The 25,504-nt window shown below is 41.5% G+C and overlaps 4 protein-coding genes across 7 annotated transcripts in view; 1 reads left to right on the top strand and 3 right to left on the bottom strand.

Annotated features, from left to right (window-relative positions):
- The window catches only part of LOC125988753 (MICOS complex subunit mic25a), a 31,731-nt gene extending 31,216 nt beyond the window's left edge, over positions 1-515 (bottom strand). The window contains exon 1 of the mRNA XM_049754381.2: positions 294-515. Within this exon, the coding sequence (XP_049610338.1) occupies positions 294-377 (84 nt within the window). The 5' untranslated portion in view covers positions 378-515. The remainder of the gene's footprint in view (positions 1-293) is intronic.
- Positions 516-719: 204 nt separating this feature from the next.
- On the bottom strand, positions 720-5,869 carry trim107 (tripartite motif containing 107). The gene is made up of 4 exons (XM_049754370.2): positions 5,193-5,869; positions 4,304-4,443; positions 2,460-2,627; positions 720-1,918 (listed from the first exon to the last, which is right to left on the bottom strand). The coding sequence occupies exons 1-4, from the start codon at positions 5,667-5,669 to the stop codon at positions 1,210-1,212; spliced, it is 1,494 nt and encodes a 497-aa protein (XP_049610327.1). The 5' UTR covers positions 5,670-5,869; the 3' UTR covers positions 720-1,209.
- A 5,603-nt stretch (positions 5,870-11,472) lies between these two features.
- Positions 11,473-14,883, top strand: LOC125988754 (twist-related protein 2-like). Of its 2 annotated transcripts, none has more exons than XM_068653031.1 (2): positions 11,473-12,854; positions 14,602-14,883. In XM_068653031.1, exon 1 carries the CDS (start codon positions 11,880-11,882, stop codon positions 12,507-12,509), a length of 630 nt encoding a protein of 209 aa, XP_068509132.1. In that variant the 5' UTR covers positions 11,473-11,879; the 3' UTR covers positions 12,510-12,854; positions 14,602-14,883. The 2 variants fall into 2 exon arrangements, with proteins under 2 accessions (XP_068509132.1, XP_049610339.1); XM_049754382.2 differs by having other exon boundaries at positions 11,473-12,858.
- Positions 14,884-16,424: 1,541 nt separating this feature from the next.
- hdac7a (histone deacetylase 7a) overlaps positions 16,425-25,504 on the bottom strand; it is a 43,883-nt gene continuing 34,803 nt past the window's right edge. For all 3 annotated transcript variants that reach the window (XM_049754365.2, XM_049754367.2, XM_049754366.2), the window contains 5 exons: positions 22,326-22,444; positions 21,867-22,000; positions 21,597-21,678; positions 19,787-19,925; positions 16,425-18,251 (listed from right to left, as the gene is read on the bottom strand). In XM_049754365.2, the coding sequence (XP_049610322.1) occupies positions 18,209-18,251; positions 19,787-19,925; positions 21,597-21,678; positions 21,867-22,000; positions 22,326-22,444 (517 nt within the window). In that variant the 3' untranslated portion in view covers positions 16,425-18,208. The remainder of the gene's footprint in view (positions 18,252-19,786; positions 19,926-21,596; positions 21,679-21,866; positions 22,001-22,325; positions 22,445-25,504) is intronic.

Here is a 25,504-nt window from a genome sequence, read left to right as displayed (position 1 = left end):
CATTGTCGCCTCCCAAGACATTAATGATCTATTGACTCTTAATTAGAAGGACAAATTTCAAAATGCTGCAGTGAAGTTTGGCCTCTCGGGTCCGTAGAGACTATCAACCTGTACGTCCTTGTCCGCATCCTTCTGCATCCTCCACGCATCATTCTTGCTTCGTTAAAGAGTCTTACCCACGGTCCATTTGATCGAGGTCTAAATAGCTCCGATTCCGTTCATTAGCTTGACGCGTGGTAACATGGATCAAGTTAGCATAGCTTATCAACAAACGCTAGCTGATTTAGCATTACCTTAACTCCGCGAAGAATCCTGACTCTGTCCTCGTCGTCCACACCGAAAGACACTTTTCTCGTAGTACTTTCGCCAGAGCCCATTCCGCCTGGATTGATTTGCTGGCTTATCGATTCTATATCTATTTCATTCGGTTAAGGCGTATGCCTTCTAACTTTAAATGATAATCGTGTACTGCCCAATAATAGATGGGATCGGGTTGCCAGACTGTAGTAATCATCCCCCATCCAACCTAACCCTACGAGGTTATACGGAGAAAAAGTAAGGTGAATGCAATAAAGATTGAAGTGGGGTTTAAAATGTTCAATTTAAATAATTAGTCCTAATTACTGTATAAAAATGTATGCTTTTAGTGGGGTATATAGTTGAATTAATATGCCATTATTGTATTTATATATATTTAGTTATAATACTGAACACAAAAATATCATTATCATTTATTTGTATCTATAAATCACAATGCATGACCATACTGGTAAATATAATGTAAAAGAAAAACATATGGCTGATTTCCTGAGGGTTAGCAATCAACAATATACATTTTTTTTTTAAATGAAACAAAAGAAATGTGAAAGCCAAGAATATTATTCAAAACAACTAAACAGTCAATAATGATACTGAACAATGTCTCTGTTGTAAACAAACAAACAAACAAACTATGATTTGACTGCTCTTTTTAAGTGATGCTTTAATGTTATTGTGCTAAATTAATCAAGCTGATTCTGATTCTGGTAGTATTTCCTTAATTACAGTGACACATAACAGTAGTTGCACTAGATGTAATATTTTTAGAATATAAGTTTTGAGTTAATGTAATGAATCTAAAATGCAGACACCAAGGATTTTTCACCTTGGTGCCATTTTAATAAACTGACACTCAGATTCACCATGGCGTATGAAACACAACAGATATGCTTACAAGCCACACTGGAGTGTGATCCAAGAGTCTGGCGTGTTGGAGTGAATGCTGAAAACTGGGTAAACAGTCTCTTTAAATGCAACGTTGAACGTGTAGAGATGCTCTCTTTGGCCTTTAATGCTATGGAACGTCAAAGTGCCTTTCTCATAGTCCAGTCCTACTTCAATCTTCAGCGGCTGCCTTACCATTTCACGCAGGGCTACAGTGGATGAGGACTTGCACGCCGTCAGTTTGCCGTTTTTCCACTGGAGCCGCCAGGACACTGAGTTGTGACCCAGTCGGCTGTGGTCGCCGCGTCGGGGGATGCTCTTGTAACACAACCCTAGCGACCACATGCTTTCTGGGCCCACCTCCACCACCCAAATATGCTCGCCACTGGAAAAGCCCTCGTTGCACATGACCTGTGGGGCAGTGGTGAAGCGCTCCTTCTTCTCGGTGTATGACTGCTTGGTTTCGCTGTACTTTGCCGTGCGCAGATCGTTGCTCAGTTGCAGGCTTGGGTGGGCTGTGCTCGAGTTGAAGGTGAGCTCCAAAGGATTGAAGAGGAGGCAAAGGTACTCAGCAAGGCGGCTCATTTCGGCTCGGAAGGCCTCGGTCCTGAGGCCTGTCTGCAGTTGCTTGGTGGTAAGTGGAGCATTTGTGGGGATGTTGCAGGAAATTGGGATTGTGGCAGCAATCCTTAGCTTCTCGTCTATCATTATAAACCTAAAAGATAGGTAGAAAAATGCTTTATCAAATGTCCCTTGTTTCATCAGAAAAGTATGTAAGTTGTGCAAACAGCCCAAGCTTGTCATGCAAACGTCTCGCAAGACTTTAACTCAGAGTTCCATTTGTAAAGGAATAGGGTGTTTTGTAATACAGCTTTTGTGCTTAAGTGTTTGAAAGTAAGTTAATTCAGTAAAAAATAATGTATGAAAATAGATTTACACAATTGTCAATGTTGTTAAAGTTTCTATGTGATTGTCCCTTTAAAAATGAAAATGAATTGTATGTTGAATTACAATTTTGATCGATAATCCGATTCCACAATTTATCCATTCACTATGGCTTATGCTATACGAGGTCATAAAGTCATCCCAGGTGTCCCCATGTGAAAGGCAAACTACACCCTCGACTGGTTGCCAGTCAGTCAAGGGCTCAGACAAGCATTCATTCACACCGTCACTTAGTGGAAACTGAACCTATATTAGGTCAGGTGATGGTAGCTGTAAATATGGAAAATCATCAAATAAAAACATAATTATACTGGTTTATGAAGCTGCATGAATCCGTCATGTTGAGGGCCTCAGTTGCACTTTGGTGGGCATCCACTAGCAGCTTCTGTTGGTCCTCCAGTGAGCCCACGCCCACCTGCCAGCTGCTTCGACGCTGGCTTTGCTTCTCATCCAGGAGCGTCTGTAGTCTCTCGCGGTACCTGAGCACATCCCCCCCAAATAAAGAAAAGTTGAGTACTAACCAGAGAACATAATGCCAGAATGTTCTTCGGTTCTAAACTTACAGAATTGCTATTCCTATAGTGATATGGTTTTTTTTTCTAAAAAGAGAAATCATACAGGATGTCATACTTTTGTGAAATGTCACAATCATACCAGAGCTTTTAATTGGTCCTAAAAATATACATCATCAAACAACCAGTTATTTCTTTCCATGTGACTTGACCGGAGACATCTTTCCAGTGCTGACATGGCGGAAAATAGACATATTATCAGTGAAATGAAATGCAGACAAACAAGATAAGATTACAATGACTGTCAGGTATGCATTTTTATCGGTAACAGTGCCGAGTCTTGCTCTTCAAGTTTGAAGTCATATGCAAATAGCTACTTGTGTGAGAAGTTCATTTGAGTCCAGATACATTTTAAAAAGGTCTACTCCTCAACTTACAAAAACATCCAGATGCTTGTATTTCGTGAAATCAATTGATGGAATTTTTTTTTCAGTGTAGTGTAATAATAATTGAAAAGTACTTAATGGGAAAATATCAAAGTCAAAGTCAAAGTCAGCTTTATTGTCAATTTCTCCACATGCCAAAGACACACAAAGAAACCGAAATTTCGTTCCCCCCTATCCCACGGTGACAAGACATGGCTCACAACAGACAAACAAGTAACAAGTATAACAAAAGTGGGATTAATAAATAATGAATAAATAACACAACAATAAATAAATAAATAAGAGGAGCAGAAAAAAAAAAGGAGCAAGTGCGCGTACAGCAGACATTCCCGAAAATAGCGCAACAGTGCCACACGCTACGCAGAAGGGGGTAGCGAGTTCAGGGCCCTAACAGCCTGGGGAAAGAAGCTGTTGGCAAGTCTGGTGGTGCGGGAGCGCAGGCATATATGACATGACATGATAGTTGTAATAACAAGTATGTCTGGCAATGCCCTCGAATAGTGGCCTGTACTGTCTTAAAATCAACCCGTGTGGTTAAAGGTCTGAAACTTTGAAAAACAGGTTGTCTACTTCCGTGCACTTGAGCCAGACTCAACAAGTAGACAGATGACATTCGTTTGACATGCAGGTCACAGGCCTATTAAATTACGGATACTTGTCATCAGTTTTGTAACACGAGAGTCAAAATGATCCACAGTTTTTCCTTTCTTCTATGGCAAGGTTTCCTAAACTCCAAATTTTTAATTGTATCACAAAATATTGTAACATCAATGTAGTGTACCCACTCACAATCTTGCTTTTTATCCAATGATTCCCACCACAATTGTATGCTGCTATAAGAGGTATGTCATGGAAGATTATCCAATTTCATTCAATTCAGAAAATGGTCATACATTCCCGACAAATACTGTCATGTGCAATTTATGCCATCGTTTGAAAGTTGCCTTCACCTACCAGAACAATAACTTTGTGTTCAGTTAAACAGGCCCAGTTTACACTGGGCAAATACATTTTCATTATTTCAGTATACTTTGTGGCATTTTTGTGTGGTGTGACATTTTGTGAAGACAAAACGTCCATACCTGCAACACAGCATGAAAATAAACCTGCAGGATTAGCTTTCAATCCAAGTGTGTATGGCTTCTTTTTTTCCTAATTTGGCTGGAACAAAGCCTTTTTTTTTTCTTGTTTACTTACCCTTCGACCAGCCTAGCCATGACTTCCACCGTTGTGATGGCCTTGTTAACCAGTTTGTCTCCAACGGCTTGAGAATGATCCTGTTGCTCCTTGACGCGCTCCACCAGGAAGTCAGTCATCTGTAGCCTGTTGGAAACAACCTGCAAATGCACATTTATTGCAGGTGTCAATCACAAATCACAATATGGCAGACTGACTTGTGCGTGCTAGTCCCGTTAAAAAAATGGGGACAACAATCGGCTTCCACAAAGAGCACAACGGAACCAATTCGCACCACTAGTCCTTCATACATTATTTTTGTTATATGTATACTGATAACGTGACTGTCCAAGGAAAGTATAAGCACTAGTGTTTTCCACATGTACAAATCCACTCAGAAAATATAATGTTCTTTTTGCAATCAGGGAATATTAATTCATTTAACAGACTGTTAGTCTAACGCAGTGCACATTAAGTATAGATGAGGTCATCATTCAGAATCATTCACTCACCTATAACTCTTCAGTGAGATCATGTTTTTGGAGGAGAGCCATCATGGTAATTAGTATAGTGCCATGTTTTCATATATGTTTGTGTTCGGATTACCTTTGAATTGCAATAAAGCCTCTTGAAGACTTTATCTATTATTAAAAAAAATATTTTTACATATAAATTATCCCTTTCACGTGCAGCTCAATGATAATATAATGACCCAAGCAAGTGAAAATTTGGATTAAGTGGGTGAATAGGTGAAAGTAAGGATTATGTGAAAGTAAGGATTAAGTGGTTGAATAGGTAATTAAAATGCAAACATTGATTCTGACTGACTATTAAAAGCAGTCTGTATTTTTGACCAACATTATTTATTACTAGTAATTCTTATTAAATGTGACAAATTCAAGAGACTTACCTTGCTGCGGACCTCGAGGGCATGCCTCATTTCGCTCTCAGCAATATTGAAGGTAAGAAGTTCATGGCCCTGGTGTAGCCCCTCCATGAAACACTTGGAACACAGCAACGTCACGTCGGTGGAGCAAAAGTACACAAGGGGAAAATGGTGGATGTTACACTCCCTTCCCGGATGGGATGCCTCGTCTGCAGGAGGCGCGGACGGTTGGCCTGTCCCCTGCAAGTTCTTCTCTTGATTGCCGGAATTTGATGCTAGGTAGCCAGTGATAATACTACCTAGTTTGAAGTTCTTCTGCATGGACTCGAGACCTGGAAACTCCAGGCGACACTCGGGGCATTTCAGCTTCGTATCGGTGTTGCCGAGGGTCTGCAACATGCACACTTGACAGTAGTTGTGTCCGCAGGGGAGAGCCACAGGGTCTAAGTAGAGCTGAAGGCAAATGGGACAAGTGAGCTCCTCTCGCATGGAAGAACTCATGGTGGAAGGTGATGATGAATAATTGCTGCTCTATCCTTGATTGCCTTTTAGAGCTTTTCAAAACTCATTGGTAATCTTCCCGATCCCAGCAGCAGCAGCAGACACAGCAGCAGCAGCAACAGACTATGATCTAAGCTGCACGCAAGTCCAACAAGAAAATGTCGGTTGCCTTAAGTTCTCCTTTGATAGGCAGTGCGTCCACATGCGCACCAAGAAGAACAACATTCCTTTCCAGAGCTTCCGCACAATGAGGGTTGTTTGTGGTAAAAATATGCAACACAGATCAACACTTATTGTATTCTCTCAATCTGGATGCGCTGTAAATAGCCGCTAGTCTCCAGTGAGAGACTATATCGCGTTCACAAAATTATGTTTTTGCTGATTACTCTGTGGAATGAGCTTTTTTCTCTTCGTTGGTTGTTTATTTATTTCTGTATTATTAGACAAATGCTTTTACACGAGCAAACGTTTATGCTTTGCTTGAATTGGGCTAACAGTAAATGTGGGAACCTGCTTTAGTGCACACAACTGAATCACATGGACTGGATGACTCATGTTGCCGGTAAACAGAGCTCAGAGAAGCCCTTCTTGTTTTCACTGAGCAGTTGTATAAAAATCCATCAGCAGTTACTGTCAGCTCACGTGTCAGTGGAAAAATCTTCTAATAAAAATAGAGAAGAATTAGCTCGATATGATAATGCTTTTTAAATAACTACTGGATCAAGGACATGACCCTGAACAGGGTTCCAACTTGCAAGGCAATCATGAATGTCCAATGTGATTCCACAGATTTGTTTTAGTAAAAAATGAACTCTGATTGACTGCTCTGACTGATTAAGCTGATTAAAAAAAATACACATGGAGTAATTAATACCTGCATATTAAGCAAGCAGACAAAAACAATGTATCCTCCTTACTCCGGAGATCTGTCCTGAAGGAACAACTATGGGAGGAACTTCCGATAGCAGACTTCTGGTCAAATGTTCCCATTGTTTACAATAAATTTTGCTTCAGAAGCGATGTTTAGGAACTGTATTTTAGCAATAATTGCATTAAAAAATGTCTTGCACGCCTTGGTAGCTTGTTGTCGGTTGTACTAACAAGCAGAAGAAGTTGAACCAAATGACTGGCTTCTACCAGAGAATGAGGAACACAGACAAATTAGTCTGAGATTTGTTTGAAAAGACCACCTCGTCGTTGTGCATAGAACAAGCACGCCGCAACATTCACATTGAACTTAGTACCAATGTGCTTGCATTACATCATCGGAGAAGACTCACCGGGTGAGTCCTACATCAACATTGGATATTATTGAAATGTGTGAGGGAGGTTTTAGTATTTGTCAACCACTGACATTATTAAAAGGATTTATTGAGCGACATGAAGCTTGTTTACAAGAAGCGTCCCGGTCATGTGGCTGCAACCAGATACATCTGCCACCAACTTTATTACTGCGCAGATATTGATGCCGTTCCAAACTTTTCAAATTTCTCACGTATGTACCGACAGACTTGGAATGTAGTAAGACAGGATCGCAACTTTTTGCTAGTCACTTTTTTTATCATCCTCCTACCGCTCTAGATTAGCAGGAAGCAAGATTAAAATGCTTTCCTTTATAAAATACAACAACTGACGTCCCCATATTGTTCAATTCTGTCATTGTCAATAGAAAGTGGAATTTCACCAACAGTTCCCATAGAACTAAAAGTCCGGTTTCGCCATACTGGAACTGCCTCCTACATTTCATGGTACGTAAAAACATGGTGAATATAGAGCAGGGATTGGCAAAGTGACAATGTTAATATTTTTGTACTGTTGCCAACCAAAGTGCACCTTATCTTCTTTTATAATGTTTCACAAGATTGGAGGATTACTCTTTGCACAATCTCCCTAAGCCATCCAGCAACCTGGGTCATGTCCTTTGCACTCTCCTCTTTAGCCCATGCCACAGCTTTTTTGCCACAGGGGTTGAGGTCTGGAAAATGAGAGGAGCTTGATTCTGTGTCTGGTCAACAATGTCTACATTATTCAGAATTAGAGAATGATAATGGAATAAAAAATTAATTTATTTTAAGGGTTTAAAAAAAAAACTCATCTTAACCTGGGATAGCAGTAATAATGTGGGGCACTGGGCTTTGACTCCATCTTGTAGGATCTTACAATGTTGTATAGAAAGAGTAAAAAAAAACAACTGTTTATTCTTCAGAGATTGCTTATTTGTTAGTTTGTGAATGGTGTCCCTTTAATAGGTGAGGTTATAATTGTTTTCATGCATCTACAGACTAGTTCCAGACTAGGGCTTCATCCATCCATCCATCCATCCATCCATCCATCCATCCATCCATCCATCCATCCATCTATCCATCCATCCATCCATCCATCCATCCATCCATCCAACCCCCCCATCCATCCATCCAACCCCCGCATCCATCCATCCAACCCACCTATCCATCCATCCATCCATCCATCCATCCATCCATCCATCCATCCATCCATCCATCCATCCATCCATCCATCCATCCATCCATTTTCTATACCGCTTGTCCCCACGGGGGTCGCGGACATGCTGGAGCCTATCTCAGCAGTCATCCGGCAGTAGGCGGGGGACACCCTGAACCGGTTGCCAGCCAATCGCAGGGCACACAGAGAGGAAAAAACATCTGCACTCGCACTCACACCTAGGGGCAATCTGGAGTGCTCAATCGGTCTACCAAGCATGTTTTGGGGATGTGGGAGGAAACCGGAGTGCCCAGAGAAAACCCACACGGGCACGGGGAGAACATGCAAACGCCACACAGGGAGGGTCGGAGGTAGAATCGAACCGCCACCCTCCTAACTGTGAGGCGGACGTGCTAACCAGTGCACCACTAGGCTTCAATCAGACAAAATTATTTTAAATTTTACGAGGAACAAAGTCCAGTGACATGAGGTCAGCCGAGCCATGTGCTCCTAGTTTTAGACCAGTTGGAGAAAACTTAATTCAGCCTACGACTTTTTGCCCTGCGATTGGCTGGCAACTGGTTCACGGTGTCCCCCGCCTACTGCCCGATGACGGCTGGGATAGGCTCCAGCACACCCGCGACCCCCGTGGGGACTAAGCAGTTCAGAAAATGGATGGATGGATGGATGGATGGATGACTTTTTGTGTCGGTCACAATTTGTTTATCTTTAATTATCCTTTGAAATATTAGGTCAGGTATTGCCAACTAATAAACAACAACAAACAACAACAGACTAAAGCGCAGTACATAAATCTAAAAGCAGATCATCCTGACCTGGCTGTTCTGTGCTCCCATGTGGCCAAACAGTAAACCGGCACACAAACTTCCAACACTCCCCTGAAGCCAGGAATAAAACATTCATTAAAAGTGTATGCCACCTTCTAAAATTCAACATCAGTGGAAATATTATATAGCATACTGTGATTTATTTATACGTGCCTACAGCTAGCCCATCTTCCCATACAACACAATGACTAAGCACTGTGACGGATGCTTACCTAAAAAAAAAAAATGTTTGGATCACATCCCATTTTCTATTTTCCAGTTTTTGGTTGTTTTCTTTTTCTGCAAAATACTTTTAAAGGAACTGTATAACAGTTTGTATACTGATTTCCATCCATTCATCAATTCTATGAACTGCTTTTCCTCACAAGTGTTGCGGGTATGCTGGAGCCTGTCCCAGCTGACATCCTGAACAGGTCACCAGCCAATCACAGGGCACATAGACGAACATCCATTTGCACTCACAACTACACCTACCAGCAATTTGAAGTGGTCAATCGGCCTACCATGGATGTTTTCAGAATGTGGGAGGTATTTGGAGGAAATCCATGCAGGCACGGGGAGAATATGCAAGCTCCACACATGAAGGAGCCGGAATATAAGGGCGCTCTAGGCCTGTGGAATAATTGGAACTGCAACTGACGATGAGTCTGACGTCACCGCCACATCTACTTCCGGAGTCAGCTGAGTTGTTTATAACTGACACAGTGGATGAAGATTTCGATGGATTTAATGACTTGGAGTGACATGGACGGTTCGATAAACTTGTTATTCATGTTATAGTCATTTTATATATAGTTTATATAGTTATATAGGCCTGTGGCATAACTGGAACCGTAACTGACGATGAGTCAGACATCAGCGCTGCATGTACTTCTGGAGTCAGCTGAGTTGTTTGACACAGAGGACGATGGATTTAATGATTTGGAGTGACACAGATGGTTCGATAAACTTATTTATGTCATAGTTATTTGAATAACTCTTAATATGTTACGTCAGGCATATTAACGTTAGCATACCGTACCGGTCAGCCTGTTGCCTATTAATGTCTGTTCTTGGGGTTGGATTTTGTCAAATAAATTTACCGACTTACACTCGGGTGCGACTTATGTGGTTTTTTTTCCTCTTTATTGTGCATTTTATTATACTCCGGTGCAATTTATACTCCGGTGCGAATTATACTCTGGAAAATACGGTATATGTAAATATGAAATCCATCCATCAATCCATTTTTCAAAAGTGTAAATTTCTTTGAAAGTCAGCAAAGTTACAAAATCACCAGGGGTTTTGAAGCAATCCAAAGTATTTGTTGATGTACTGTAAATACCTAAAAATAACAACAGAAATGCTGTGACTCTATTGTCTCATAACTCTCCTCAAATATTTTCAGTCTACCCATCCAAAAACTGGTCTGACAGCTCCAATACATTTGGTTGAGAGTGTGTCACGACCGAACATGATGATAATGACAGTTAGTTTGGAGTTACAACATAGCTAATGAACACTTTAAAATCTTTTTTACAGAGCAGGATAATTATCCATGTGTGTTAGGAAAGTACTCCGGAAGAGTTGTGGCTGCCTTACCAAAAAAAACCCTTCAAAAGCTCTCTAGTGGTGGCCTTTTGCTAGTTCCTCAATCGTTCTGTAAATACACATTTGACAAAAAATATATAGTCTTTTGTACTTGGAGGCAAATTGCTTATATTATATATTCGATTTTTAAGATGATTCCTGTATTCACAGAAAGCTATTTGTGCGTCATCTGCGGGCTGGCAAAAGTGGTTTCTTCTCTTGTGGTGGACTTGCGCCATCTTTGGGTTGACTCACACTGAGGAGGCATTTTTGATAGGAGTTTTTCCACTTAGTCATGAGCAGCCAGCACATCCAAAACCAAATATATGGTTTTATTATGGAGCAACATATTTTCTGGTGATGATGAGCAAAAAATAAAATCACAGACTTTTCCTGTGTGGAGGTGTGTTAGATGGGTTGGGCACCCAGTCACTCAGAGATTTGGACAACAAAGTTGGCGTTGGACGAATTTCCAAGGTTGGTTCTGGATGAAAGCAACATAATGTCCCGCAGGTCTTTCTTTTCGTTCCACTCGACTCTTTCTTTTCTTAAGTGTCTGATTGGACCTCGGTGGTGCGGTGCCGAGCCAACGCCAGCTCCTTCCTCCCTCTAGGCCTATGATTAGAGCCAACTAGAATAAAACACACCATTGTGTTTGCCTTGTTGCTTTGACCAACTCAAGACTTTTTCAACACTGTTACATCATACTCCTGGAACGTTAAATGTTAAAAAGATCATAGTGCGTGTATACTTAATAGAAAAATAGGATGAACGATGCGGTGTTGAGGCAGCGGAGGGGGAGAGCAGCAGAGAGTCAGTTTGTGGAGACGGCGAAAGGGGGGGGGGCGATTGGTGGGACAAGGACGTGTTTAGGAGGAAATCTGGAACCAATATACTTGGAAAGCTTCCATGTTGAGGAGAAAACGTCATTGAGGGTTGATTTGGTTGGCTGTAACAGAAACGTTGTTCCTTTGATCACAGTGCCCCATAGTTTAGGGTTCCTGTTGTACCGAGCCTTAAAAAAAATAGACTTGCACACCAATCAGTGATTCCGATGGGCGGACCGCCGAAAGCGTCTAGGCCCCCTCCCTTTTTTAAAAGTCAGATTCAAGTTTCTGTTGGATCATATGCAGCTCGAGGAGCAGCGGGACACGACGACCAATGTGGTGATTACTGGCTGCCTTGCGGGGAATGTGGATGAAGAAGCGTGGTGATAAAAGGATAGTTGAATGTTGCGTTCTCGCCCTTTGTGACAAAGAAAAAGATTCAGCAGCTCCTAAAAATCAATCTGAGAAGAAGAGACTTAACAAGAGGACTTGAAAGTAGCCGTCAAGGAAAGAAGTGTTACTTGAGTATGAGAGACGAGGAGCAGACTGGTGCAGATCATCTGGTGGGAGCCGTGGTTTCCAGTGAAGAGAACATCGGGAAAGCTCCATCAAATGCCTGTCCTGTCCTCGTGGCAACACCTGCATTCCGCAGGCGGAAACGCCACACAGCCTCACCTGAGGCGGGCGTCGCCACTGCCGTGGCATCAACCGACAACAAGCTGGGAGACGACATCCACATCGATACTCTGACTGGACTGAAAAAACTCAAAAGGAGTCCGCAACATCTGCCCGCTTCTTCGGGGCCATCCCTTTCCCCGGTTCCTGGTCCAAGTCCTGGTGGGTTGTCGCCCCTGGAGGACCCACATGGCCAACGTGTGATCGCCAACATCCGAGAGCGCCAGCGAACGCAATCCCTGAATGAAGCCTTCGCCTCCTTACGTAAAATAATCCCAACACTCCCTTCAGACAAACTGAGTAAGATCCAGACCCTTAAATTGGCGTCGCGCTACATTGACTTCCTGTACCAGGTTCTACAGAGCGACGAGATCGATTCAAAGCTGAGTGGCTGTAACTACCTGGCCCATGAGAGACTAAGCTATGCCTTCTCTGTCTGGAGGATGGAGGGGGCCTGGACCACTATGTCTGCCAGTCACTAGCCTCGTCTTTGACAAAACAATGTTCTCACTCAATTTCAAATGGATCGCCCTTTGACCAGTCACAGGTTACATCATTGCTTTGGCTCGATGATGAGGCAAAGACTATGACTCTTAATGAGAACATTTCCTTGAAACATCCACTTTTCTAGTTTGTTGAGTTTAAGATATTGATTCATCCCGGGGGCTTTTGTTTTTGTTGTTGCCTTCAAACAAGGATGCTAAATTCCAATCGTCCTGACAATTCTCCAAAATGATATGTCTCATGACTAAGCCTGGTCATTGGAACTGAAGTTTCATCCCTCGTTCTACGTTCATCCTGAGCACTGCAACATCACCACCATCACCGTAGGTATGCATCCTTAAGTTATCTTATAAAAAAAAATGTCCAGCCTTTCATTTTTGATATTCACTGTTGGTCGTGTCCAAGGTCCCAGCTGACGCGGTTGTATCCCAGACAGGTCATTTGTCAGTTCGATAGGTAAAACCGACCAACTCACGTCAGTGTGAAGGCTAGATATCTCATCCTTTTTGCTCATTATCAATAAGAGTGGAAAAAGCACCCATTGCCGCCCGCCAGTCTTCAGTCTCTACTCAAACCGACCTCCTTTGTTCTCGTGCCAAAGAAACCCTTGCAACCGCTCGCAAATTCTTTCCCCTCGTTTGGCCCTAAATGTGCTTGCGTTGCACAAAAAGAGTGCGATAGATTCGCGGCGAGCTGACGACGAGGACTAATGAAAACAAACGGCTTTAGAAAAAGCGATGAATCATATGCGGTGCCATCAAAGGAGTAGGCCCACGTGGGGGCTCTCCCACTGGGCTAATATAAACCACTGGGAGTGATGGAGGAGGTGAGAGCTGATTTATGTAGCACACATGCATAGGTGTAACCCCACCACATCCCCCTTTCCTCAACACACACAATCCTATACGCACTAATGTCTATTTTCCTGATCAAAGATTTTAAGATTTAAGATTAAGATTTTAAGACCTGCTGCTTCTTTTGTGGTGGACCAGCCAGGAAGCTTCCTAAAATTGGCTCATATGAACAATCTTATAATGTTTATGATAAGCAAAACATTAGGTTTAGAACATGTATTGACCACTTAATATTTTCAATTTTTCATAATATATTTTTCAATGGATGTACAGTATAGAAATGTAAAAGATGCATTCTCCTAGCCCACTAACAAAGAACTCCAAGCAAACAACAAAATAACATATTGTAATATTTAGTTCCAGCTCAAAGTGCTCTCTTGCATAAAAACTATTCAAGGACAACAGAAATTAGTAAAAAAAAATTCTCAAAACTAAATTCACAAATTCATTGAGGTACTATGTTCGTCTTGCATTTATTCCAAATCAGCGCAAAACTATTAGGCCAACTTATATATAAGGCAGCATAAGACTATGATCACACCGCAGAAAAAGGTGACCCAAAATCTGAATTTTTGGACCATATGTGACCTCTATCTGATTTATTTTTTATTTTTATGACAGTTATCTCAGTTAAAAAAAATGTCCTCCCAAATCCCACCTGTGCTGCCGCCAGTTGCCCATCCCTGGACTAGACTTGAGACTCCTGCAGAGAACAGCTATCCCAGTTCGAACCCAAACAGTTTATCTAAAACACAACCAGAACAAATGAGATCTACGAAGCACGCAAATAAATTAATTGCTTGAAAAAAATGTTATTGCATACACATGTAAATCAATACAATCCTCTTGCACAAGTTAATAAAATACAGAAACAGTTCAGGACTGACAAGTACATAGTAAATAGGACTTCAAACATTTTGCTGATGTCCATGCATTTTCTCTTTACACCTCTAGGGAAGCCCAGAAGTAGTACAAATCTTATTTTTTTTTATTCCCATACAGATTAAATAAACAGTGTATAATGTATATAGTAAGAGATTCTCACATTTTAGGGCTACTTTATAGTTTGACATCTTAACTACAAGTAGAATCAAAATCATTGCATATTTTTTTGGGTCTCTCTGAAATTCCATCAATTGTAACAGTACTACCCTGCGAATATCAACATTTCAATGGTATTCAAAGCAGTAACCCGTTCGCCTTTCTGTCTTTTCAGCTGCTCGGAAAAGGAATTGTCCGTTGCGCAACACCATGTCTGCGATTCCTGCTATGTGGACCTTGGATTGCCAATTTCAGGCATGAGAGGACCGTCTGTCTTATTGAGAACATGGATCTATAAAGAATTGGAGAATGTGCAGTTAAAACTAGATTTTGGACAGAGATGACAAAACAGGATCTGTATTAAAGAGGCATTTTGCTTTAATATTTGCACATCGGCACGTACGGTACATTATTCAAAATCGAAGTGTTCTGCCAATAAAGTTCATTTCATGGCTTATTTTGTTACAGCCGTGGTGGTGATGTTGCAACTAGCATTAATCCAGGCACCCCGCCCTTTTTGTCTCCAGCCTCTTGTTAAATGCTGTCTCACAGTCTCCCCCCCCCCCTTTCTGTTAATGAGGTCTGCACGCCTTTCTTTGCCTGGTCAGTCAGGAACAATTAATACTGCCAAAATAACGCACCTTAATACGCAATTAAAGGCACCAGAAGTATTTATAGCTTGTTTGGGCCTTTTTGAGTTGCTTTTAAAAGACAAAGACACTTCGGTTTCCACAAATTCTACAGTACATGCTCAAACTGAGTAATTCACAATGGTATCTTTCAATGGTTTATCAAATGGGCACTTGCTGAGGTAGAAAACAATCAAACTAACTTATGATTTGTATTAAAAATGAATGAGGCATGAGGCAGCTAAGTGGACAAGCAAGTTGCCTCACAGTACTAAGGTTTGGGTTCAAATCTTGGCTCCAACTTTCCTATGTGCGGTTCGCATCCTGACTCCATTCTTGTGTGGGTTTTCTTTGGCTTCCCCTGCCAAATCTACAAATGACAAGCACTGCCTGAAAACCTTCAGACTCAAACTATCTAACACCAATAACTAATTTCCTAAATAATAAAAAAACAAAAAAAAAACATAAAAGAGCAAGACAAAACACTTTAGCTTTGCGTTATTAATCAGTTGATCATTGTATGCAGCTTTACAGTCAGAAAAAAACAAGTTCTTCGTTTTCAATAAGTATTTCTTTTTAATCAGGAGGAAAAGACAAAAGTACAAAATAGAAAATCTTTCTATACATACATATGGTAAGAAATTGGACGAAAACACAACACATACAGTATAGGTCATTAGGAAAGGATAGCATAAAATCCAATTCAACAGTATGACTGCAAGTCCAGTTAGTTAAACAGTTACCAATACGCATAAACCTACTAAATGCAACAAGGCACGTAGCTGATGTGTATTTTGGTCTTGGAAGATTCTATTTACAGTGTATTTCTTATAAGAAGAGTACACATGACATCAGCAAAAGAGGCAGTTAAGAAGAAGGGAGGCTATTTTGGCCTCTGCATAAGACAACATCCACTGATAACAGATCACACAACGGTACTGCAATTACAGTACGGACACACACACACGCAGACACACACACGCAGACACATTTACTTCATGAACACCACAAGCTGTGGAAGAGCCACTAAAACAACACAGTCGTTGGTTTAAAACAGGGCTGGCGAACGTAAGGCCCGTGAGAGCATTTTATCCCACCGTGGAATTGTCAAAACAAATTAAACCTCAGATGAAGTGACACCAATAAAAGCTCATAATAAAATACCGTATAATAATCAATATGTTTGGTCATTGCATTAAGTTCTTTTCATGAACTTTGAAGACTAAAAGCAACCCTAGTAGGAAAAAGTACTGCCTTGGGCTGAATTTACATTGCAGAATTCAAGTGACATATTTTTTAAAAAAATACATGGAATTGGAGATCTTAAATTTGGAATTAGGCCTCTTCCAAATGTGATATGAGTTTTAAAAAAAAAAAAAAAAAAAAAAAAAGGTTGGGCTCTATATTACAATCCTAATTGCCTAACTGATTTTCTGGCAAAATGAGGCTAATTGCAATTATGTCCTGAGGTGCTGCAAGCAGCCTACAGTGCATTCTTGAATCCGGCAGAGAATTGTCAGTTTTTTAGTGGAATTATACTGATTAAAGGTCACATTATCAATGTAAATGTTTGTTCCCCAAGTTGAAGTGATTTCTAATTTTATGAAGAAAAATGAAGATTACCAAGAGGATTCATTTTTGCTACACTCTATTTTGTGCCAAAGAAGCCCTTCTCTCCACAAAAGACCAACATTTTGCCAACATGACGCCATGACTTGAGTGGTTATACTTGTTAGATTAGGACTTAGATTTTAAAAACATGCATAAAAATAAGTCAAATTTATACAGTGCATTGTTTTTTGTACACAATACTACGAAACTGTTTTCTGGCCCTGAATTTTTTTTTTATTTTTACAATCAAAAGTCCAATCTAAACGTGGACATCAGTTTCCTAGGTATATGTCCTTCACTCAACCCACGGAATTATAAGCGCAGTATACAATTTGGAAAGGCAAATTCATTCATTTAGTTAGTTTTCAAGAATTGTTTGATTATGAAAATAAGAAATTGCAACATAGATGAGACTAAATTCAATTATAATACTGCAACCAGCAGAGACGCTGGTAGCTATGGAGCGTGCACGTCTGCCCAAAAGACCACTGGTATGGAAATGAACAGACAGAAGTTCTTGTCCAAAAAAACAACAACTAATAGTTAATAAATATTTAAATCTCACCATGGGAAATGAGGTAAAAAAATGCCCAGCCCTTGTATACATTATGGTCCCCATTATTGTTCCTATTAAAGCCCTGATTTCCAAAAGCTGGGTATTTTCATGCAGGCACTTCGACTTGGATGACATTTCCCATATAGGCGCGATGGAATGAGAAACACTACTCAATCCCTCGTGCTAAATTAGTCAAAGCAAATGCCGCTTTACTTTGCGGAATATTAAGTTCAACGGTATCTGGGTTCATCGGTGTTATTAAGAGGTCATAAGACATTGCAGGGTAAAGATCAATGCAAGTAGCTTTCAATTACCCCCCCCAAAAAAAAAAAAAAATTTAAGAACATCGGAGCATCGTTTTCTACCCAGGCTTTGGAATTTTTCACACTTCACATTAACGAATGAACAGTGCAATTAAGTAACAAGGACTTTTGCCCTTTTCTTTTTCAACCAAATTGCAGCTGTGTCACATAGTGGTTAAACTGCAGTCAGGACGTTATTAAATCTTAAAATGTTACATACTTTTTCCATAGTCATTCTATTTGTCCGGGGGGGGGAGTCAAAGTGGCATGAAGCGGGAGGAATCCAAAGTCCTCCAACGGACGCAGTGCTTGGTCCGAATGTTAAGGCAAAGTTGAGGCGAGGAAGCCAGCATCTGCAACATAGTCCTTGAAGGAGAAACTTGAATGGTGCGTGTGTGAGTGTTCAGAGCTGTACAAAAGGCACAATTCATTATCAGTCAAGTTCATAAAACATGTCGTATTGCTCTTTGGTGAGGTTTCACAAGGTTGGCGCCGAGTGGTTCTCAGCGTTGAGGTGCTTATGTCGCATTTGTGTGTCTATGTGGCCACAAGGTAAGATGGATGGATGAATGGATTGTTTGTTGCCCCCGCCGCCCATTGTCATGGTGGTGAGCGGTGCTGGAGATCCAGTGCTACAAGTGGCGCCAGTCTAGTTCCTGAAGGGAAGTTGAGTGAGGCCAGCGCTCACACGGAGTCACTGTCATGTTCCATTGGCTCATCCGGAAGGCTACGAGAAAGACAGAAAACTGGAGGTCAGCCTCTTTTTCTCCTCCCATAAAATCTGATTGGCGAGCTCTGCCAAGGAGATGCCACTACTTTGGGGGCAAGTGGAAAAAAGAGCAACGCAAGGAGCCAGTATAATGGGGAGGACGCAAAGGTGCCGATCCCGGATATTTCCCCACTTCCTGGTACTTTTTTGACAGTAAATATTTGGTGTGGTTCCAAATGAGGATTATCCATCCTTGGAAAGTCCCTTTTCACTCGCTGTAAACTGTACATGAATTTATGATGCACACACAGGAATAATATATGATTCATACAAAAAAGAAATGATGACACTGGAGCCTGTTAAGGGACATTTTCCTGGAGTCGGTTGAGAGCAAATGACGACCGACGCATATCATCACCCCTGCACCTTGTTTTTCAAGATTTGGCTTTTTGGAACGCAAACATTGATTTTGGCATATCGGGTGAAAGAGATCACACTTGCATCTGCAAAAGAGAGCTGCTATCTCGTATGGAATAAGCAAATCTAAAGCCATTTTGACCATTGTGAGTCGATAAGAACAACTGGCAATGTGACAAGCGCTTCTAAAGTCCTCCATGACAAATTCACAAAAAAGCAATTATGACTGCTCTTCTCTTGACTAATACTCCATTTGAGTAAATTTTTCTAGGGCAAGTGACGCACTACTGTTCAACCGCTGCAATTTGACATGTCGACTTGGAGCAGTCTTCAGAGTTTCAGCTTGTGCCACCTTATTGGTGAATATTTTTAACTGAAACTTGTCACAAAGGGGTATCCACGAGTAGCTCACCATATGAAAGAGTCCAAGAGATTCATTGAGAAATAATGAAGTCATCATCCACTTTTTCCAAATGCTTGGTATTGAACTTGGGTTGAAGTGGGTGGTCATTTCTGGGAGCTCTTGTCACATTGCTACTAAATGATTTACAGTTAAAGCCAAATTATTCATATTGTTGACTCAATTTAGGAAGAACTGAACATTGGTTTGGTGAATGGATGTTTATGGTGGAAATACATTCAAGTGTTGAGTTTAATTTGGGCTGTGAGCCTGTGACTAAGCTTGCAGCTCAATTTTTTTAAAATTACAAACTGTGTGAGACCTGATACTGGGCGGATATTGTGTCATTCTTTGCTGCCTTCTAGTGGTGATGTATCTGACGTTTGCTTATACGCTGTACTTAAGTGTACTTAACTGCATTTTTTTTTAAAGTAGACGCTACTTGATTACACAATGCACAGTTTGACTTATTGATTCATTTGCATACTACTTGAGTAAAACTATCACTGGTGTTAATTGTAGCACACTTTAAAAAGCATTTGACTAAGCGATGTCTTGTAACTTAGGAAAACTCTTACAATGATGCACTTGTGCTTTGGTAAGGAGCAACGTTATTGTTGTATGTTTTTTTTCTTCGTACCTTGTTATACCGAAGAAATTAATGGCGTGGGTTAAATATTTGCTCATACTAGATGTTACTGCCTGATGACTGTGAAATGTTGTATGAGTCGAGTACCTCTCACTGGAAAGAACTCCCACAGAGAGCGAGGCCAGAGCATTGACGGCATCCGTTTCCTCGCAGTCTCGTCTCTGAGCAGCGAGGTAGGACAGAGCCACGGAGCCACTGTATGCTTTCACACTCTGCCAGTACTGACCTGAAACACACAACATACACAGATAAATGACTAAATTATGCAGTGGATGGTGACTGGACAGACATTAGTACAGATGTTATTTATAAATAGTATTTTATTTAATTTGCGCTTATTATTGTTATATTATATACAATTACCGTATTTGCCGGTGTATTGGTCGACCTTTTTCGATCCAAAATCGACCGAAAAAAATCTACCTCGACTTATACACCGAGTCATAAAATTTAACTTCGTATTCATCGCTTCAAATGTGATGGTAACCAAGGCCGTTTCTCATGCATCTCATTGTGCGTTGCACTTAGAAAATTTGAACCGGGCGGCGTGCGCGAGTGCGATCTCCTCCGCGGTGCTTATAAACAGCCGATCCGCTCGGCGGGGGCTATTTTCGGCCACTCGACGCGTGCGCACGGGCTCCCGGATGTGCCGGGCGGCGTGCGCGAGTGCGCGGCCCGCTGGAAGTCGAATGAGGCTCAGCGATCTCCTCCGCGGTGCTTATAAACAGCCGATCCGCTCGGTGGGGGCTATTTTCGGCCACTTGGCGCGTGCGCACGGCCTCCCGGATGTGCCGGGCGGGTGCGCGAGCTCGCCGGCCACTGGAAGTCGAATGAGGCTCCGCGATCTCCTCCGTGGTGCTTATAAACAGCCGATCCGCTCGGCGGGGGCTATTTTCGGCCACTTGGCGCGTGCGCACGGCCTCCCGGATGTGCCGGGCGGGTGCGCGAGCTCGCCGGCCGCTGGAAGTCGAATGAGGCGCCGCGATCTCCTCCGCGGTGCTTATAAAGTGCCGATCCGCTCGGCTTGGAGCTATTTCCGGCCTCCCGTTGGTGCCGGGCGGCGTGCGCGAGCTCGCCGGCCGCGATCTCCTCCGCGGTGCTTATAAACAGCCGCATGCGCACGGCCTCCCGGAATTTGAACACATTTCGTCAATAAATTTCGCATATTGAATTTTGAAGTTTAATATAATGCAACAATTGAGCTCGACTTATACAAAGGATATATCATAAAATCGTAAATTTCCGTCGAATTTTAGGGGGTCGACTTATACACCGAGTCGACCTGTACAACGGCAAATACGGTACTTTATTTTTTATATTATTGTTTGCGGCTATCACCAGGAAATTTCTGTACTGTGTGATACAGTCATAATTAAAAGTGAAGAATTAAATTGCTTCAATGCTCATTTACATTGTACGCCTTTCTAGTGTGTACGCTACACCACCAGGAGGCAGTGTACAACAGACGTTCTTAAGAAACAAAGAAACGTTTCACAACCAAGTGTCGTAATATTCCGCTGATTTACGCAGAGGATAAATAATAAATGTCAGTGAGTATTGTTGAATCGTCTGTCAACATGTTTGTGGCCAAGAGTAACAACACTGTGTCTAACAGTGCCTATTGCATTTTGCATTTTGTGCTAGCATTAAGCGAGCATGTTTTGGAAATTGTGTTTTGGTTAAAGACACGATTCGTAAATTCCTTTTATGTTTAAACTTCAACTTGAAACGGTATAAAGACAATTTCTAGTAAGCCCTTGGCCCCGCTTAAGAAGATTTGTTCACTGTCTGTTGTTTAATATTTACTGGTGTCTGTTGTACCCCCCCCAACCCGAAAAATGAAATGCATGAGTCAGGTCACTAACAATTGAAGGTTGCGAATACAAGAATTGCTCACTTTGAATTTGTATGACCGTCTGCAAGGAGCGGACAGCGTTATCATTTGGTTTCTGCAGCAGAACCTCTTCTGATAGTGGGTCCTACGGGACAAAGAGGACACAAAAGACGGGGAAATACATCAGAAACTTGTTTAGTCTGACATTTAGGAATCCAAATTAGGCAAAAACCTCACGGACAATTCAGAGTCAAGTGGTTGCATGTGGCGATTTCTTTTTTTTATTTTTATTTTTTAGATTTTTAAAGAACACCATTACCCAGCATGCCTCACCTGTGCACCGAGAAGCGCACTGACACAGGCTTCTGATGCATCGCAGATGGCTGTGAGGTCATGACCTCCCTCCAGAGACAAAACCAGACGCCCCCCTGCTAGAGACATCAGCTGGCGAGTCAGGAAGCTGAAACCTATGAGATGCAGCACACACAAATATTGATGAGATCCAGTAATCAAACCAAAGTGACGTTTGCCTTGCTGTCTTTACGTCAACGTTACTACACTTCCCAATATTTGTTTAAGACAAGTATATAATTTGACCTCCCGCTGCACGATGCCAAAAGCAGTCACTGTAATTATGGTCACATCAGAGATGCAGTCAGGGATGCTTGAACACACAACTCCTGCTTTTCAGACTAAACTTGACAGGAGGTATAATAATCTATTAATACCTCTCAAGAGGCCAGAATGTAAAGTTGCTTGGCAAAGAGTGTTGTGGTGAGAGGCCTTGCTTACATTTGGCAGAAACTTTGTACCCTCCGAGAGGTGCGGGGTTGCCCTCGGCAGCGTCGAACCCAGCAGAGACCAGAACGACATCCGGGGCAAATTCCTGGGCGATGGGCATCATCACTGTCCTGCAATTGCAAAACGTCACATAAATTTTGCTCGGCATCAGTTGAGGGGCAAGTAGCCATCGTGCCGTTTAGCAAGAATTAACATGTGACTTTTACGAAAAATATTACATTGTCTGAACTGGAGTCTATTCCACCAAGATGTGCATGTACAAAATGCTTGGTTGTCTATTAATACAAGCACTGAGCACATAGGGGAACCGAGTACCGTAATTTCCGGACTATAAGTCGCGGGTTTTTTTCATAGTTTGGGTGGTGTCATGCGGTCGCGTTTATTTTTTCAGTTTTTTGTCTCGTCAATTGTCGTAACTTTACTTCCGGTTTTATTTTGTCATCCCTTCCGTTTCAGTTCGTGTTTCCGTCCTCGGTGTTTGGTTGTCTTGTCTTCCCTGATCCCGATTGTGTGCACCTGCGTAATCGACACTAATTGTCATCACCTGTGTCCCCGCCCTTTTGTGTGTATTTAGTCCGTGTCTTCCCCTTGTCTTGTGCCAGTGTGTCTTGCCTCGTCCCGACCACCAGCGATCCCTTGATGTCCGAACTCTCTGTAAGAACCCTCCTTTTTGTCTCGCCACCGAGCGACGCTTTTGTTTGTGCCTTGGTCCCCATCGCCTTTTTGTCTCGCCCCAGTGTGACTCCTTTAGTTGGTACTTTGTGCTACGTGTTTTCCCTCGTAAGAGGCGTTTTGATTTGTACTTTTAGCCTTTTGACTCGCCTCAGTGCGACACCTTTTGTTTGTACTTTTTGCCACGTGTTTTCCCTCGCAAGAGGCGATTTGATTTGTACTTTTGCTCAGTGTGCTTGCTGGAATAAATCCCAGAAAGAAACGACTCTGCATCCGAGTCCTCCGTCTTGTCCCCTGCCTGACAGGTGGGGGGGCGACTTATACTCAGGAGCAACTTATATATGTTTTTTTTCACGAATTTTTACTTGATCATTAAGATATCACTTACTTACAAGTATAGTTGACCACTTCCCATGTTATTTTAAGTATAGTTGATCACTTCACATGCTTTTATATCTTTATCTTGAACATATTCAAAACATAAAAAATAGAAAAAACATCAAATAAAGCAATTAACACTTTAAAGCACCATATCCAAGTCCACTGTCTGCTGTATGTACACTTGCTCCATTTTTGCTCCTCTTATATTTATTATTATTATTTATTATTATTTGTTTATTTATCATTTATTCAACACTCTTATTTATTCATTGTTTGTGCCTTCTTGGGTTTTTTTGTGTTGCTTGTATGCATACGTGTACTCTCTCACCGAGGGATAGTGGGAACGTAATTTCAATCTCTTTGTGTGTCTTGGTATATGAAAAAAAATCTACGATAAAGCAGACTTTGACTTTGATAAAACAACCAAATAAACAAAACAAAAAACTACATCTGAAAATTTTTTTATTTTCAGACGAAACTGGATGAGGGGGCTCTAAATTTCACCGTTGGCCGTGACTCATCAACTGGGTGAGCTTAAGAAAAATGGCACCAAAGAGAAACTCATATTTTGCAGGTTACAAACTTCAAGTTGTAAAATATGCAGCTCAAAACAGTAATCGAGCAGCAGAAAGAAAGTTGGAGAACCGTGATGTACCAAGGGATTACTATTTCAAGCGACGTCAGTGGCACGGCGCGGCGGTTGTTTACATACAAACGTGCCCACACAAGGACTACCGGCATCATTAGCGGTGATCATTTCTAAGTGACACGGAGGACAAAGAGTTTGAAGGAATTAAGGATTTGGAGTGACATAGAAGGTTTGAAAAACGATTATGGCTTTTACGCACGCCCGGTCCTACTCTACTGAGTCGGGGGCCGGCGCTCGGCCGAGTGGCTGTCCGCGAACGGTGCATGGGGCTCGGACATGGCCATTACGCACGCCCGGTCCTATGCCATGGAGCTCTCGTGTCTGGAAGTCCACGCCGCCACACGGTTGGAAGTTTGTTTTGTTTAATAAAGAGCCATTTACTTAACCCACGTCTATCCTTGTACTTTGTTAATGCTACAATATAGTTATATACTAGATCTGTGGAATAAAGACGAGGCTTACGTCAGGGCGCACGCGCGGCGATGTTGACAAAGGACGAGGAATTTGATCGATGGATTTAATGGATTTAAAGTGCACGGATGGTTTGATAATATTATTGCTTATATTATAGTTATTTTAAATATAGTTTATCTATCGTTATATGAGCCTGTGGAATATTTTGAAGTACAAGCGCCCTCAGCCGCACGCACGCATTGTTGACAAAGAACGATCGATGGATTTAATGAATTGGAGTGACACCGATGGTTTTATAAACATGTTATTCATGTAATAGTTGTCCTTAATCACTCTATATGTTATGTCAGGCCCGTTCTCAGCTCTTGGTTTGTGTTTGTCACGTTAGCATACGTATAGTTTAGCCTGTTGTTGCTATCGTTTAGCCTGTTGTTGCTCGTTCATGACTGTTTTTGGTGTGGGATTTTATCGAATAAATTGCCCCCCAAAATGCGACTTATACTCCGGAGCGATTTATATATGTTTTTTTTTCACTTTTTGGGGCATTTTATGGCTGGTGCGATTTATAATCCGGAGCGACTTCTAGTCTGGAAAATACGGTAGCTACTGCTTACAGTCGGAAATTGTTTTCCTGACTTGCTCTCCAAGCAGGAACTACATTTTATGCAATAGTGACTGAGAGAAAATAGAAGCTTTTTCAAATAACTTGAACTTCAGCTCACCATTGCATTGAAAACAAGGAAATGAGAGAAGACTAAATTATGAATAAGCAATAAAGAAATTACTAAATATGAAGTCACTAAAATACACAAAATGACATTTTCCTTTGTCAAATGAACCCTATCGTTGGTGAGCAGGAATATTTATCAACCCAAATGTCTTGGGAGAAGAGCAAATGAATAATACTAGAATTATAAATAATGAAGATAATTATAAATAAAATGGTAAAAAAACAAAACAATTGCTGTTTATGTTTTCACTTTTACAGTGCAAGAACAGCAACATTTTCACAATATTCACAACCTGTGTGTGCTGTATGCTCTGAGAGCATGAG

This window comes from Syngnathus scovelli, chromosome 2, assembly GCF_024217435.2.
Source record: "Syngnathus scovelli strain Florida chromosome 2, RoL_Ssco_1.2, whole genome shotgun sequence".
Classification (NCBI taxonomy): domain Eukaryota; kingdom Metazoa; phylum Chordata; class Actinopteri; order Syngnathiformes; family Syngnathidae; genus Syngnathus; species Syngnathus scovelli.
Note: the sequence above shows the minus strand (reverse complement) of the source record. Positions and strands in the feature narration are given on the sequence as shown.

Bases quoted from the DNA above. Each gene is read 5' to 3' on its own strand.
- trim107 (XM_049754370.2), bottom strand. From the start codon at position 5,669: ATGAGTTCTTCCATGCGAGAGGAGCTCACTTGTCCCATTTGCCTTCAG. The intron at 4,444-5,192 runs GTAAGTCTCTTG...GTGCATTTGCAG, and splicing joins CCCTCGAGGTCCGCAGCAAG to GTTGTTTCCAACAGGCTACA. The intron at 2,628-4,303 runs GTAAGTAAACAA...GGATGTGCTCAG, and splicing joins ATGGCTAGGCTGGTCGAAGG to GTACCGCGAGAGACTACAGA.
- LOC125988754 (XM_068653031.1), top strand. From the start codon at position 11,880: ATGAGAGACGAGGAGCAGACTGGTGCAGATCATCTGGTGGGAGCCGTG.